Below are 16,247 nucleotides of genomic sequence, written 5' to 3'. Positions count from 1 at the left end.
AATCCAAAGTCAGCACCTGGACCATCTGGGCCTGTCCTGCTGACATAAGCACACATTTTCTATCTATAGAAAAGTCTGGAAGATTAGAAACAAAAGTATATCCAGTGCTTTCTTGAGGTCTTCCAAGTGGAATGTCATAGGGACTTTGATTTTCTCCTGTTTTCCCAGTGTTCTGTAATGACCAGGTATTACGTGTGTGTGTGGAGAAAAGAGCTGTGCACGTAGCAGGGCCCTTGGCAGAGCCTAATTGCCCCGGGACCTCTATCTTGTTTTGACCTTGTTTTAAAGGTCTAGTTAAATGCTGCAAGGTCAGTACCTTAACATATGTCACTTTCAGAGCTAAGATGTCCAAATTACAAGGCACCTTAGAGTTTAATTCCTATTTCTCCTGTGTTGCCTGTGAGGAAATGCAACCCACAGAGGCTAAGGGCTGTGGGTGAGTTCCCACAGCCATGGGGCACCGGGGGCAGCCCTTGGCATCATGCTGCCTGCAAGAGTGGGAGGTGCAGTTGACAGCTTCACTCCACTCTTCTCTCTCTGCTGCTGGAAGCAGGCCCTGACCTGCTGACATCACTTTCCACTGACCTGGAGTCTGGCCTGGGGTTTCCAGTGACTAACATTGCAACTCAAGGAACTTTCCATCCTCACAGGGCACTTCTCCTAGAAGCTTTCTTTCTTCAGGAAGCTGTCACAACCTCCCCCATTCCCTCAGAGGAGAGGGGATTGTGCAACATGATCGTGTCCCTGTCTGTCCCCGACCCCTCCACCCCGTGGCTCTGAGGTCTAACATGGTATCCGTGGCTCCTAGGAGCCAGTTCAAACTCCTAGCCTGGCATTCAAGGCCTGTCGTTTTGCTGTCCTGGGCTTCCTTTCTTGCCTCCCCTTCCTCACTCAGTTCACTTAGGTTTGTATTTTTCAAACAGAAAAGCTCCATGGGCTTCTGGTTTACTTAGGGTCTCTAGAGCGTGCCACAGACCTGGTGCTGAATCATGTTCTGTTGAATGAATGAATGACGATGTTCATAAAGGTTCCTACTCCGTGATTTCTGACATCCTAGAACTGGAGTGTGATTATTTTATTCCTAGTTTTTAAAAAAATTGTCTTTCTCATTTCATTAAACTCAGTGGGATACTATGTGACCATTCAAAAAGCCATTTATAAGGAGCTTGTTACAACTCGGAAATGCTTTTGGTAGATGGTAATAAATAAGAGCAGGGTGCAAAATCTTAGTTACAGTCGGGTGACAACTGCACTCAGAACCGTGTGTGTGTGTGTGTGTGTGTGTGTGTGTGTGTGTTTGAGAAGGGAAAGTACCGTAGTGGGATGCTGTGTAACTTGTTTCTTTTTTTTTTCTTGCATTGTCCAAGTTTTCTTCAGTGAACAACCATTAATTTTATAATAAAAAATGCAGAAGGAATGCCTTATTTTTAGTATTGCCAATGGTAGCCTCCTGTAAATTGTGTACAGTGCTTCAGAGTTGGCAAAGTGCTTTTAGATCCACAGGCTTTCTTGATCTTTATAACAGTTCTGTGAGGATGGTGGTCATGAGTGGGTGGGTTGGTTCATTCATTCATTCATTCATTCATTCATTCATTTGAGTTTCTCCGCCAGGGTTGGGACTTAGGCATGAGGAGATGCTCAGGGCAAAATTTAAGGAGGCACTTACTCTTCACATGCTCCAAGTGCAGGATAAGCCCTAAGAGTGAGTGCCTCCTTAAATTTTGCCCCCTGGGCACCTCTTTTGCCTCACCCTGGTCCTGGCTCTGCCCCCTCTCTGCCAGGCACTGTTCTCTCTTCTGGGGATCTAACAGTGAACACAACACATCAAACTCCTTGCCTACATGGGGCTTCTGTTCCAGAAGGGGAGGCAGGCAAAGTTGTTACTCCACTGTTACAGTCGAGGAAACAGGCTCCCCTGGAGAAGTGACTTGCCCAGAGCAAATAAGCAGCTAAAGCTCAAGGCCACTGACGCCCTCCTCCAGTAGTCTTTCTCCTAAGCCTTGTGTGGCAGCCAAGTCGCTCTTTATGTCCAAGGGTTAATGTGCTGGTCCTGTGGGTATGAAATGGACTCAGCATTTTAACTTGGGCTGTCTGGGGACCCCAGCTGATAGTGGGAGTTCAGGGATGGGAGGGGGCAGGTGGGGAAGATGTCACGGACAAAGCCGGCTGGCTAGCTGACACTCGCACTGTGGGACTGCCATCCCAACGCTAAGCAGATGCTCTCACTCGCCTTCCAGCCTCCTATGTGATCACAGACCTGACCCAGCTGCGGAAAATCAAGTCAATGGAGCGGGTGCAGGGTGTGAGCATCACCCGGGAGCTGCTATGGTGGTGGGGGATGCGACAGGCCACCGTGCAGCAGCTGCTGGACCTCCTGTGCCGCCTGGAGCTGTACCGTGCTGCCCAGATCATCCTGAACTGTGAGTAACCAAGGCGGTGCTGCATGGCCAGTGCTCAAGTGTGTTTCAGCAGGAGCTGCACTCTCGGGCCTTAACACCTCTTTAATCTGAAACAAACTTTGAATGAAAGGGTTTATCATCCAACTAAGAAATTAGTAACGGAGGTTACCTCTGGTCATGGGTGGAGGTGAAGGGCACACCCAGGCCATCTGGATCCAGAGGCCCTCCTTGTTAGCTTTTCTCACAGGAACATCCAGAATGCAGTGCGTGGGCTTCCAGGAAGCAGTGACGTATTTGCCTGTCAGCCTCTCTTCTGCTTAGAACTTTACACAGATCCCTGCTTTCCGGTTCCAGCTGCCTCAACCTCTCAGGGCTGTGAGTCCACCTTTCTTCCCCAACCTCCTTTCTCTTCTCCTTCCCCTTGTTCATTAAAACTATCTGAGGAGGAGAGATTAAAGCTTGTTTCCACATCCACAAATCCCCACCCGTTCTTTTGTTTTGAGAGCCTGGTTATGTTTGTACTATTGCTTTGAGTCCTCAGCAAGACACTTCCCCTTTCTGTATGTTGTTTTTTTTTTTTTTTTTTTTTATGCTTTCAATCTGTGTTACTTTTTGGAGGTGAAGGTGAATGTAGGGGGCAGGTAGGGAGCATTTTAAGTTTCTGTATTCCAACTGTCAAAGGCAGTTTCCGTTCCCAATTGTCACTTTAGTTAAACCTTATTTTGCATGTACTTGTTGAAGATTGTTTATAATCTTGGTCAGCTGCCTGCCACAGTTTTTGAGAACCTGACTTCTGCTCACCACTTTAATAAGAATAGATTTGAGTAAAACGGTGCTTAACAACCACACACACCAAAAGTCCTAGACGTAAGGTGGCTTCCCCAGAAACTTAGTCTCCAGGTAATATTATTTGTATTTAACAGAGGCGTTCTGAAGGTTGAGCTTCAACTGAAAGGTGATGTGTGGGAGCCATTGGAGGACCACATGTGCATCCAGTCCCTTGAAATCATGTACTGTGGGTGGCTGCTGGTCTGATTGTGTGAAGAGCTAGGTCTGTTGGGTCTTTGTTCCTTGACATTTTTTTGGCCTTAATTGCGAGGACCATTGTTATTCAATTTGTCAAACATTAAATGTTAGAAGAATTAGAAAAAATTAGTACAGAAGGCCTACTACACAGCTACCCATTCCTTCCTCCAGCAAATCTGCTTGCCAGTGTCAACCCCCCCCCCTTTTAAAAAAAGATTTTATTGGGGAAGGGGAACAGGACTTTATTGGGGAACAGTGTGTACGTCCAGGACTTTTTTCCAAGTCAAGTTGTTGTCCTTTCAATCTTAGTTGTGGAGGGTGCCGTTCAGCTTCAAGTTGTCGTCCTTTCAATCTTAGTTGTGGAGGGCGCAGCTCAGCTCCAAGTCCAGTTGCCGTTGCTAGTTGCAGGGAGCGCAGCCCACCATTCCTTGTGGGAGTCGAACCAGCAACCTTATGGTTGAGAGGATGCGCTCCAACCAACTGAGCCATCCAGGAGGCAGCTCAGCTCAAGGTGCCGTGTTCAATCTTAGTTGCAGGGGGCAGAGCCCACCATCCCTTGCGGGACTCGAGTTGAACTGGCAACCTTGTGGTTGAGAGCCCACTGGCCCATGTGGGAATCGAACCAGCAGCCTTCAGAGTTAGGAACATGGAGCTCTAACCTCCTGAGCCACTGGGCCGGCCCATGTCAACCCCTTTTTATTCTTTTAGCCTTTTCTTGGTAGTCTGTTGTATTAGCATTTCAGGTTCACTGCTGTTGCTAAGGGCAGACTACACGACTTAAATAAGACAGACATTCATTTCTCTCTTCTGTGACAGTCCAAGCTGCCCAGGGTATGGAGGACCAGGTCCTTTCTTTTTCATTGCTCTGCCGTCTTGGACACCTGGCTGCTGACTCACACCTGAGATTCCTACCCTATGTCCCCACATGCATATTCCAGCCAGCAAGAACAGCGGCCCTGGAAGCTGTACACCTAACACAAGCCATTGGCCAGGACCTAGTCACATGATCGCACCTAGTTGCCAGGGAGGCTGGGAAATGTAATGTTTAGCTAGGAGGTTATGTGCACAACTAACGTTTCTATTACTCTAGAAGAGGAGGGAATAAATATTGGAGGGACAGCAGTCTTTTTACAATCCTCTCCTTTGGGTTACCTAAATACCCATATATACCTGTCTTCCCGCACATAAAACATGCTTACCCTTCTCTAAGGGAGACAGGCCTGGAGTCCTAATCAGTTCCTCCCTTTAGCTCAAAGCCCAGGATCTGTGGGGAATGCGTAATTTTCTGTATGAGCCTCTGATGATCCAGTACCTCTCCCCCAGAGAGAAGTTACTTGCTCCCCTTCCATCAACACAGCCCAAAACTCATTGGTGGAATATGAACAGGAAGTCACAATCAAACCTCCCACTTGAAATCAGAAACACGATGACGCTGTAGTTACTTGTCTATAGCAGTTGACAAATCTGGCTGACAGGAACTGTAAAAGGTCCCTTGGCTAGCCGAGTAAGTCCTTTGTTTGGTGCACCTGGCATCCCCCTGTTCTCCGTAAGCCAGTGATTCTCAAAGTGTGTTTCCTTGATTTCTATGCCTCAGCATCACATGGAACGTGTTAGAAATGCAAATTCTTGGGCCTCACCTCATTTCCTGATTCAGAAACTCGAGGAGTGGGGCCTGAATCCAAAGATTCTGATGCAGATGAAGGTTTAAGAACCACTGTTCTAACTCCTGGTTCTCTAACTTCTGGCTCTCTCTTGGGGGTGGGGTGGGGTGATGTAGGCATTCTGGGGAGCGACCCTGTTCATTATTCTCTGTGGCCGCATGTAAAGTGGGAACTGGAGAGAAGGCTAGTGGCTTACACTGCCCATTTCCTGCTGGTGTGGGTTTAGAGGCCTGAGGGGAGGTGAGGGGTCAAATAATGACAAGCTGTTGTCATCCCAGCCTGTGGTTTCTTTGGCAGTACAATTCTATGAAAAGGCTAGAAGTTTCTGGTCTCTTGCCTTCTAATCAGTTATGATCCAGCGTAAACATAAGTCTGGAACGTTTGATCTTTCATTTAGTGGCCTGTGTGCTCGGCCTGCGTTGTCTCTTCTCCTAATTTAACGTGCTTACCTGCTCTCTCACTTGAGGCCACCTGAAACAATAAATCGATCGGATGGGCAGAAAGCACTCTTTTGTTTTTCTTTTTTCTTTTTCCCCTTACCCCCTCTTTTCCCCCCGCCCCCCAACTCTGAACCGAACTGGCGATCTGGTATTATGAGCATTGTGCTCTAATCAGCTGAGCCAGTGGGCTGCCAGCCAGCTGCTCATAGTGGCTCATGCCGGCTGCTCATGGCGGCTCATCTCCAGGTCAAGTCATTGTTCTCAATCCAGTTGTAGAGGGAATCGAAGCGGCGAGCTTGGTGTTATGAGCACAGCACTCCAACCACCTGAGCCACCCGGCTGCCCCAGGAAGCACTCTTAATTTGATTTTTGCCTTTGGGTTCTCTGTGGAACTGGGAAAGGTGAATGGTGATTAGAAAAGTTGGGGTCACAGTCTTATCTCCTGCCAACGCTGTCTCTTCAGGGACCCTAAAATTTAGATTGTCAACTACAGGCTGAGAGAGTCTTCCTTTGCAACTCTGCTTATACACGGTCTAGTTCCGCTGGAGTTCATCTCTCTTTTGTTGAAGCTTCCTGAAAAAGAAGCCACACACACCAACATTCAGAACATTTTCAATTTCTCCCCCTAATTACATGTGCTCTTAGTACATGGACTGCCTTCTGAGTGTCACAGGTGATGGTTTTACCAGCTTATTGCTTTGGTAAACAAGGAGTGACTAGCCTTCCAGGCTGCAATATCTGGATCCTTGCTGCCTGGAGCTCTACTCCTGGATACCAAATTCTGCATTAGTTATTATATTGTTTTGGCTGCTATAAGAAAGGCCAATAATAGAAACTTAAACTAAGCGATGGTTTCTTTCAATTAGTAATATATGTGTTGGCAATCCAAGGATGATGTGATGGATTCAGTGTCAGGGATTTAGGCTTTTTCTGTCTTATCATTTGGCTGTCTTTAACACGTATGTGGCTTCCATCTTGTTTGAGATACTTGCTTCTGCTCCTACTGCCATTTCCACAGTGCGGCCTGGAAGATGCACTTATCACTTCACTAAATTCTATTGGTTAGAATTTAGTCACATGACCATGCTTAGCTGCAAAGGAGTCCAGGAAGTGTAGTTTTTAGTCAGGAAACCATATATTTAGCTGAAGTTTCCTTAATGTAGGAAAATGGAGAATGGAGTTTCTCTACCACATTAGTACTATCTTATATTTTTATATTTAGCAATTTAAATATCCACTAACTTCGTAGAAGAGCTTTTGTTTTGTACACAACTCCCCTCCCCATTCCTCCCAGTACATTTATATCTCAATTTTTAGTTCCTCTACAATTGCTTTTGCAACTTTTAATGAATATCCTTACTTTTCTAGTTCTTTTTCCATCAGCTCTAAGCAATGTCTCTTGATGCTCCTCTCTGTAAGACAAAGATGTCCATTCCCTTGCCCTTTCTTACCTTTTCCTCCTCACGTTCACCTCTCAACTTCTGGCAAAGACCATTTGTGAAGTAGTCCTGCATGGATGTTGTCACGTCTCCAGGCTCTCCCGAGCCGACAGGGAAGAGCTAGGCCTTGGATGAAGCCCCGATCTCTGGTCAGAAGAGGAAGGGAAATGCTGCCTTTGTATCCTGGTTGAAAGATGCCTTGATGTAATGAGGAAAGTCCTGTGTGTGTATATGGCATCTGCAGGGCAAGTCATGGTCTAGAGTAGCATTTCCCAAACCATATGTCTCAGAAGAGTGTTCCAGCAAGATACCCTCCTACAAACGAAGGGTTCATGAATAACTAAACTTGGGAAATCCTTTATGCTTTATCAGTGCCACCTTTGGAGATTCACAATGTACACCAGCATATACAGGACTCTGCTAAGTCCTGCAGCAAAGAAACCTATCTAGGCCGGTGTTTTCCATTTATATTTGACCATGGAATCCCCTTTTCATTTGACACTTATTGATATTCCCATGGAACTAACACACTGTGGGAATCACTGCTCTGGTGAAAAAGTGACCATGGTGAAATTGCTAGGCAGTTCAGGGGAGACTCATGAGGGAGAGTCTGGGGGATGAGGGGCAGCATTTATATAGTCAGGGCAGCATTCAGCATCAGAAGAGTCTGACCCCAGGGGCTAGGGCTTATCATCACCCTGGGGCTTAAAACATGAGAGTCCTAATTCTAAGAGGGACTTTTGCAGACTACCAGGTTTAAGAGGGGCCTCTGAGCCAGGCTCCAGAGCCTATGTGCCATCATCTTAGGGAATTAGGAGCAAGAATCAGGGGAGAGGCCAAAGTGTCAGAGCTGTGGCTCCTAGCCAGTGGCGGTTGGGCTACAATCACTGCTGAGCTCTGGAGCTAGGTAAATGCCACCAAAGGCAGGCCGAGGAGCTGACCTGTCGATGGTGAGCGTCAGATGGCTCTAGCTATGAGGATGGAGGCCAGAAACCTCATAGGTGTGCCTACCTGTGAGGTGAAACTCCCCCTCGTTCCTCTCCATAGGGAGTTAGATACACAGAGCTGGATAAGAGACTCAATAATGAACGAAATAAATCTTTATCACGTGCCTGCTATGTACTAGGCACTGGGGACGCAGCAATGGAAATACAGGTCCCAGACCCCAAGGAACTTGCAGTGTAGCATGGGAGACAAATATTCATAGGATGATGACACAGACATGCATAACCAACAGCACTGTGAGTACTGAAAGGAGAAGTGTAGGTAGGGTGGGAAGGTAGGGCGGAGAGGGAAAGAGGGGAACATTTGATTTCATCAGGGGAAGCTTTCCCGAGGAAGTGAAACTGGAACCTCCATTTGAAGGATGCATGGGACAACTGAGGGAAGGGACCACGCGGCCATTTCTAGGTGGGGGGACAGCATATGCAAAAGCATGATGGTGGGAGGAGCAATGTTTGAGGACCCAAGAGAGGCCCTGGAGGCCTCAGCCAGAGGGCAGTGGGAGGTGGTGGGCTGAGACTGGGAAGAGGGCAGGGCCAGGCCATCCACGGTGGCACAGGCCGTGGTCACGAGTTTGCTTTCACCAGGAGTGAAGGGAAGGTTTTGGAGGGCTGGTACCTGGGCAATATCCCACTATTCTGGCCGCCGTGTGGAGTGGGGGCCTGGGTGATTCCGGGTGTCAATTGAATAGGAGGGCAAGAAGCTTCTAGAATCTGAAGGGATTTGGGAAGTGGCCAAGGTTTATTTTCCCATCTGCTGCCTACCATTCTCCTGGGTGGTTGCACAATTTTTGTGTAGTTTCTTCTTGGTTATGCAATCTTGACAGCTTCAAACTTTCAGTTTGCCATCTTATCCAAAGTCATTTCCTTCCTGGAGCTGGATTTTCGTTGGGTAGTCGAAGGGGGGAATTTTTGGCTGCTGTCTAAAGTGAAAAAGAAGAGAAAGAACTCTTCCTCTCCTGGAGAGTCTGAGCTGTTGTAAGGGCCAGACAGCGCTCGTGTGTTTGCTCTCTCAGAAGGTTTCCCAACATCTGTCCCTCTCCAACCACCAGGGAATAACAAAACATGGGTGGAAACCAGACCCTAGGTCCCCTGGGGACTTGACAATGGAGGCAGCACTGTGTTGGGCCAAGACCCCCACCCAGGTCAGGAGTCAGTGTATGTATCCGGGTTCTAGTTATAACTTTCTTTTTCTTTTTTTTAATTAAAATTTATTGGGGTGACAGCGATCAACACAACTACATAGGTTTCAAGCGTAAAATTCTATAATACGTCATCTATATATTGCATTATGTGTTCACCACCCAGGGTCAAAAAATATGGAACGCTTCATGAATTTGCGTGTCGTGCTTGTGTGGGGGCCATGCTAATCTTCTCTGTATCGTTGTAATTTTAGTACATGTGCTGCCGAAGCAAGCACGAGTTATAACTTGCATTTAGCACCTAAATATGTGCCAGGCAGCATTTTATCTCACAAATCTTGTTATCCCTATTTTATAAATGAGGATACTGAGGCTCAGAGATTACCGTGTTTACCCGAAAATAAGACCTAGCTGGACCATCAGCTCTAATGCGTCTTTTGGAGCAAAAATTAATATAAGACCCGGTCTTATTTTACTATAAGACCAGGTTATGATATAATATAATATAATAATATAATGTAATACATACCACAGTACAATATAGTATAATATATAATAAATACCGGGTCTTGTATTAATTTTTGCTCCAAAAGACACATCAGAGCTGATGGTCCGGCTAGGTCTTATTTTTGGGGAAACACGGTCAGTAACATGCCCCAAGCAATGTATTGCTAAGTAATGGGCCGGGATGGGAACTCAGGTCTGCTTGACCTTAACCCCTTCTGGGGTAGGTCCCTAGATGGCATCAAGTCTCATTTGTCTCCTCTGAAAAATAGGTATAGACATTGCCCTGTCTACTTTTCTTGTAAACTGGAAAGCTTCAAAACATAAGAGATGGTGAGGATTTTTTTTTTAAGTTATTGCTGTGTGGCCCAGCACAGGTCACCTGACTTTCTTTCCACACATTAGTTATTCCATTAAAAAAAGTGAAGCTTTAATCACCATGGGTTTCTTAGGAGTAGTGTGAGAATGAACAGAGGGGTATGTGAAGTGCATCTAAACCAGTCCCCATCTTTTTAGAGAGGGAGAGTGAGAGGCGGAGGGAAAGAAACTGTCACTTGTTGAGCTCTGGCTTTGTGCTAAGCCCTTGTAACTGGGCTCCTCTGGGTCTAAGTTTTAGGCGCATATTGAGATTATCCATTGATCAGGACAGGCTAGGATATGTTGCAGTCACAAATAAATAAACCCTGAAAACTCACTTGTTCAACACAACAAAGATTGATTTCTCAAAGTCCAATGCTGACTCCTGCATTCTTGTTGCCAGCTATATCCTCTGGAATGCTTGGGTTCCAAGGTCAGTGTGGCACGGGAAGAGAGGGATGGAAGAGGCTCACAAGCTCTTAATTGCTTTGTCCAGAAGTGACGGTAGCATTTCCACTTAAAATCTATTGGCCAGAACTAGTCACGTGGCCTCAACCTAATTGCAAGGGAGGCTGGGGTACAGGGAGTAAATGACTATTTGGTAAACACTGTCTCTGCTACAGGTTACTTCAGTTCAAGGAGGTTTCTGATTAATTTCTACTTAACCATAGTCTATGAGGTCTCACATGGTCTAACCCTTGCCCAGCTCTTTCACCTTATCTCTGCCACTTCCCCCCTCATTCATTCAGCTCAGCCACTAGGGTCATCCTTCATTTGAGGAGATACATCAAACTGTTTTCTGCCTCAGGACCTTTGTATATGCCATTCCCTCTCCTTAGAATGCTGGTCCCTCCCCAACTCCCTTGCATTCTTTCCATAACGAATTCTTCTTATCTTTTGGGTCTGTGCTTAAATGGTACCTATCCACAGAAGACTTCCCCGACCTCCCTATATAACTAGGTCTGTTAGGTACTCCTTTCTCCTCAAGTTTGTTTTTTGCATAGAGCTCATCCCAGTTTATAGTTGGATATCTCGTATTTAGCTAGCTTAGTGTCAGGATCATGTCAATTTTGATAACAGATGGCATCCTCCGTCCCTAACACAGTGGATGGATGAATGAGGAAGGACGAGTCATTTTTTTTTCTCATTCAGAATAATTTAATTACAAGGTCAGTTAATGGAAATTTCTATTACAAATACTTCATTTGCTATGTAATCCTAGAAATAATCTAAAAAGTAATCTACTGGTTAATAGGTTGTGACTTTCTAGGGCAGTGACACGATTAAAAAGAAACCATAGGCTTGAATCCTATGGACACATTAATCTAGATTTGATGTTGGTTCAGAATCTATTTGCAAAATTAAGAATAAATATAATCCATCTTGATCTGTAGGTTTTCTTTCCACGTCCATAAAATGAAGAGCTTTTCCTGACCACCAATTTTCCATACAACAAACAAGTAAATCTTGTAGCACTAGCCTTCAAAGCGAAGCTGCTAATCAGTGACATCCATAGCTTCATTAGTATTCATCATCCCCAAGGATGCTTAGTATCTTCATGTAACAGCTCCGTTACACCGACAGCCATTGTTCCGACCACACACGAACGATCCCCAAGTTCCGACGCAAAAAAAAAGGAGGACGAGTCATTTTCGTAGCTGTTGAAGTACAGGTCCAGTGGAGAACCAGAGAGGGAAGCAATTAGGAGAAGGTCGTGCCCTCAGATTTGCCTAATTTCATGTGTAGCTTGAATTGGGAATTTTGAGTGGGGTGTCTGTATTGGGGTGTGGACTTTGGATGCCCAGGAGGGTCGAGCCCAGGGAAAAGGGAGAAAGGAAAAGAGAGGGCTCAGAAAGCTATGTATGGTCAGCCAGCACCAGGGTTCTTTCAGTTATGGCGGAATCACTTCCACTTGTTGCATTTAGTTATGGTTGAATCACTTTCATCCATTTCAGCCACCTTAGTCAGCTGAAGAATAAAAACAAATGTATAAATATCACATCCTTGTTTAACTTGAGAACTGTGAAGGGTGGTGGTGGGGATTTCCAGAGTGTGCTCATGGAAGAAAGACCCTGTCAGCAGCTAGAGTTTCCTCTGCTCAAGTGTGTGACTCTTGGATTTGCCACCGTGTTAAATGTTCCCAGGCAATGGGGGAGGAGACCCCAGGCCTCTCTGCCAAGGGCCCATCATGCATAAACCTTTCACCTGAAGGAAGTGGGACATAAATAAACAAAATATAAATAACTCTTCTAGGTTCCACTTTATTGAGGTATTGAGCAGAGATAGCAATTGGACCTTTTCCCTAGAGCTGTTATCTGAGTTAAATAGGCCATGCATATGGGAAAGCACTTAGGACAAAGCCCGACCTAGAGTTAGGGATGGTGGTAATAGCCATAGTGAGTAATACTAATAGCTTCTAATTGTTGAGCACTTCCTTGTTTCATCCGCGTGGCACCTCTCTGCGGTGGGGGTACAGCTGCTTGTCTCATGTGTCAGGTGAGACGTAGACAGGTTACCTTGCCAGTGAGCCTGGCTGCGGCACGATGGAGTGCTGTGAGTTCATTTGACTGCACAGCATAAGTAGTTCATGCCCCTTAGAGGATGGGACCCCCTGAAATACAAAGCAGAGAGGAAAAGAAGACAGGCCCGTCACCCCCCTGTGAACTGGGAAAAGGGGCACAGAGAAATACTTCTTCTCCCCTACCTCTGCCCCTCTGGTGTCTGAAACTCAACCCCCATCACTCTGGGTTAAGCCAGTAGTTCTCAAATTCACCTAAGAAACTTTAAAAAACATTCAGCCTCTGATTTCATTGGTCTGAGAATCGATACGTCAACCTGTCAGTGCCCACAGCCACCAAAGCTGTTACTTCCATCACTGGCACCCACTCCGCATCCCGGGGGGGTCCCAGCAGGGAGAGGGACCCCGAACAGTCTGTCCTGTGCGTGACCTGGCCAGCTGCCATTGGCAAAGGCAGGCAGAAGCGGTCCCGCCTCTTCTCTAGCCGGCTTCCTGTGTTATGCTGCCCCGTGGTTACTGTGCCTTTTGAGATCAGGCCACTGCCCACTGAAAGTCCCCGTTTCCATTAGAGGGTTTAAAATGTTGAAAACAGTCTTCCATTCCAAATGCTTCCTTCAGAGACCCTAATTTGGTGAGCAAAAGTTTCTTTTTTCCCCCTGCTCCTTTTGGATAGGGAGAGAAGACAGAGGACAGAGGATGACCATTTGCACAATTTGTACCCTGGCCTTTGGCCAGTTGCTTTACATATCTTGTCCCTCTGAATCCTGGGATAATCCTATATTTTTATAGTCCTATATTTAATAATTATTCCGACTCTGCAGAAGACACAGATGATACTCAAGGGGTTAAGAAATTTGCCTTGGACACAGCTAGGAATTTTAGAGGCTGGATCTGGAAACAGAAGCCGCCCCACCCTTATTCTTGGTTCTATTGGTGTGTTTTTTTAATTTATTGGGGTGACAATTGTTAGTAAAATTATATAGATTTCAGGTGTACAATTCTATATTACATCATCTATAAATCCCATTGTGTGTTCACCACCCAGAGTCAGTTCTCCTTCCATCACCATATATTTGATCCCCCTTACCCTCATGTCCCACCCCCACCCCCCTTACCCTCTGGTAACCTCGGTTCTATTGTTTGATCACAATTTATATTTTTGGATCTCATGATACTGCAGAATCAACTTCATGTGTAGAATCTTTTTGAGACCATAATCCCAGGGGAAAGAGTTATTGTCCTGGAAGCCCGAGGCTGCTCCTACGCGTCAGTCATAGACGTGATCTAACCGGCCTGGCCTTGGCAGGCAGGAAACTCCGATGAGATTCAAAGCTTGTCGCCACCTTTTGTCATGAACTCTTTGGCCTCTTTTACCCTGTCCTGCCCTCAACGTGCTGTGTTTATTTCCACGGCACTCTAGTATACCAGCCTGATAGATGGGCATTATATATCTTCTCAGCTACCAGGTTTCCAGGCATGAAGGACCCAGAAACCACAATTTCTCCCTCTTCTGGTTTTGATGCTGGGAAAAGAGGCAAGAAAAAGCCTGCCAACTCTGTGCCTTCCAACTCAGATCAGGCGTCAACGACTCAAGAGTAGAAATGGAGATGTTTAAACATCTTATTTATTGTCTACCTCTAAAAGACATCTGAAAACCCACAGCATGCTAAGACGGGGGTTTCACAGGAAACCAAAACTTCTCATCAAGTTGTCACTGCCGGCCTGGGCTGTCAGCTGAGCTCTGTGGCTGGGTGCGGCCCTTGAAGTATGACTAGGTGGGAGGGTGGGTGTCAGCCTGAAAGGTGCTTACTGGCTCAGTCACAGGCTGTGTGGCCCCCGCCAGTGCTGCAGGACAGTTCTCCCCTCCACAGGTGTGTCCACATGCTTGCATGTGACCCATGGTGCCAGCTGTGGGCCACTGCATGTCACTGAGAAAGAAGAAGAAAAACAAAGAGAAAAACCGGAATCTCCTCCTTAGGATGAAAACATAATGAATCCTTTTATGTTCCCCATGGGTGGAGGCCATAGAGGTCAGCCACAAATGTTCCTGCCAAATGTCTCTGCAGAGAAGCAAAGATCTGTGCAGAAAGGGAAACAAAAGGGTCACCAGGAGTAGGACACTGAAGTTAGGTCAGGCTGGGATGGCCACCCTCACCCCCATTTGACTTATGAGGAAACAGGCTCAGCCAGGCCTCAAACAGGAGCAGTAAGGTGCTTCTTCTTCTGGGGCCACAGGCAGTTCGGGGTGCAGTTCCGACCTGTAGGAAGCTAGTGCAGCTGGGAGCAGTTTTACTGTTGTGGCCTGGCTCTGCAGGAAATGGCCGTCTTGGGTCCCATTTGCTACTAGGCTTGGCTAGGGGAGCGGGGGCTAGGCTGTGGCTGTCCTCACCTAGAGGAGAGCCACCTCTGCCTTTTTGCCTCATACCCAGATGTCATGAAGATGTCACTGACGTGGCCCTGTAAGGATCACAGGTTCCCATCCTGGCAGTTTGTGGGGCGAGGGTGCCAGGGAAGAGGCCATCTCCTGAGCCAGGGAAGGGAGGGCGGAGAAGATGAGGGCAGTGAGTGGCATGGGTGGCCCCTTCTGGGGGCAGGGGCACAGAATACATGTCTGTACACTTGGGGAGCAGGCAGCTGTGGTCCGGATCCACTCGTGAATCAGCATTCACCACTGGCGATGGTTCGGTTCTCATTTTGTACGAGGGACTGTGCGCTTGCCCCCGCCTGTGGAAGGCGGTGGTGTTTCCTAAAACAAAGATGTATGATCCGTGAGCCCGGTCTGCAGGGCTGCTGCTGGGGAACAGCCAGCTTCTAGGCCTGAAGGGCCTCAGCTGGTGGGAATTGGGGTGGGGGCAGTGTGTCCACGGACACCCTTCTGAGGTGCCTGAGGACCCCAGTGGGAAGAGATGAAGTCAGAGTTCTCCGGGGACCACACTGTGGGGGGTGCATCCTGCCTAGAGCCCTGCCTCCCCTCCGTGGTCCTGGAAAGGGGCTCCGCCTTCCTGCCTCAGTGCCCCTTTCTTTCACCGTCTTTCTCAGGCACGTCTCCTCACCTCCTCGAGTCTCAGTTTCCTTCCTTGCTAAATATCAAGTCCACGTCTGAGATAGCTGGTGGCAAAAGCCAGAAGTGAGTTACATCTGAATCTAGTGATCGCTTCCTTACTAATCTGGGCCAGATGGATTTCCCAGGGCAAACGGCTCCTTATTCACTCTAGTTGGGAAGGCTCAGTCCTAGTTATTAGTTTAGCTTGCTTACTGATTTTTTTCCCTTAAGAAACATACTTTATTGTGCAATGAATGCACTATCATTGTTGAAAAATTCTACAGTGTGAATAAACTGAAAAACAACCCCCCTTGCTCAGCCTACAATATAAAATCACTGATAACCACACCACCCAGAAATAATCAGTTAACATTTTGTGTATATTCTTCAGGTTCTTTTTCTCTTCATATATAGATGTCTTCTATACTTTTACACATATTTTACAAAAGCTAGTAACATACGCCTATGTCCGTTTTTTGTCACTCAGTATATGAACACCTTTCCATGTCAACGCATATACACATAACATCTTTTTAGTTACTATTGAAGTGTAAAAAACACACAAGTTAAAAAATGTACATGAGTAGTCAAATTCATAGAGACAGAAAGTAGGCTGGTGATAGCCAAGGGCTGGAGGGAGTGTGAATGGGTCGTTCTTGTTTAATGGGGACAGAGTTTCGATTTGGGAAACTGAAAAGCTCTGGAGTTGGATGGTGG

At 46.6% G+C, this 16,247-nt stretch overlaps 1 protein-coding gene and 1 non-coding gene across 2 annotated transcripts in view; one reads left to right on the top strand and one right to left on the bottom strand.

Moving 5' to 3' along the window:
* Positions 1-16,247, top strand: part of IRAK2 (interleukin 1 receptor associated kinase 2) — a 51,236-nt gene that overhangs the window by 6,648 nt on the left and 28,341 nt on the right. Inside the window, exon 2 of the mRNA XM_019732668.2 lies at positions 2,238-2,420. Coding sequence (XP_019588227.2) covers positions 2,238-2,420 — 183 coding nt within the window. The remainder of the gene's footprint in view (positions 1-2,237; positions 2,421-16,247) is intronic.
* On the bottom strand, positions 9,280-9,386 carry LOC141567401 (U6 spliceosomal RNA). Its single transcript, XR_012489985.1, has one exon. It is a non-coding gene; the product is annotated as a U6 spliceosomal RNA (small nuclear RNA).

Source organism: Rhinolophus sinicus, linkage group LG10 (genome assembly GCF_036562045.2).
Source record: "Rhinolophus sinicus isolate RSC01 linkage group LG10, ASM3656204v1, whole genome shotgun sequence".
Taxonomy (NCBI): Eukaryota; Metazoa; Chordata; class Mammalia; order Chiroptera; family Rhinolophidae; genus Rhinolophus; species Rhinolophus sinicus.
Note: the sequence above shows the minus strand (reverse complement) of the source record. Positions and strands in the feature narration are given on the sequence as shown.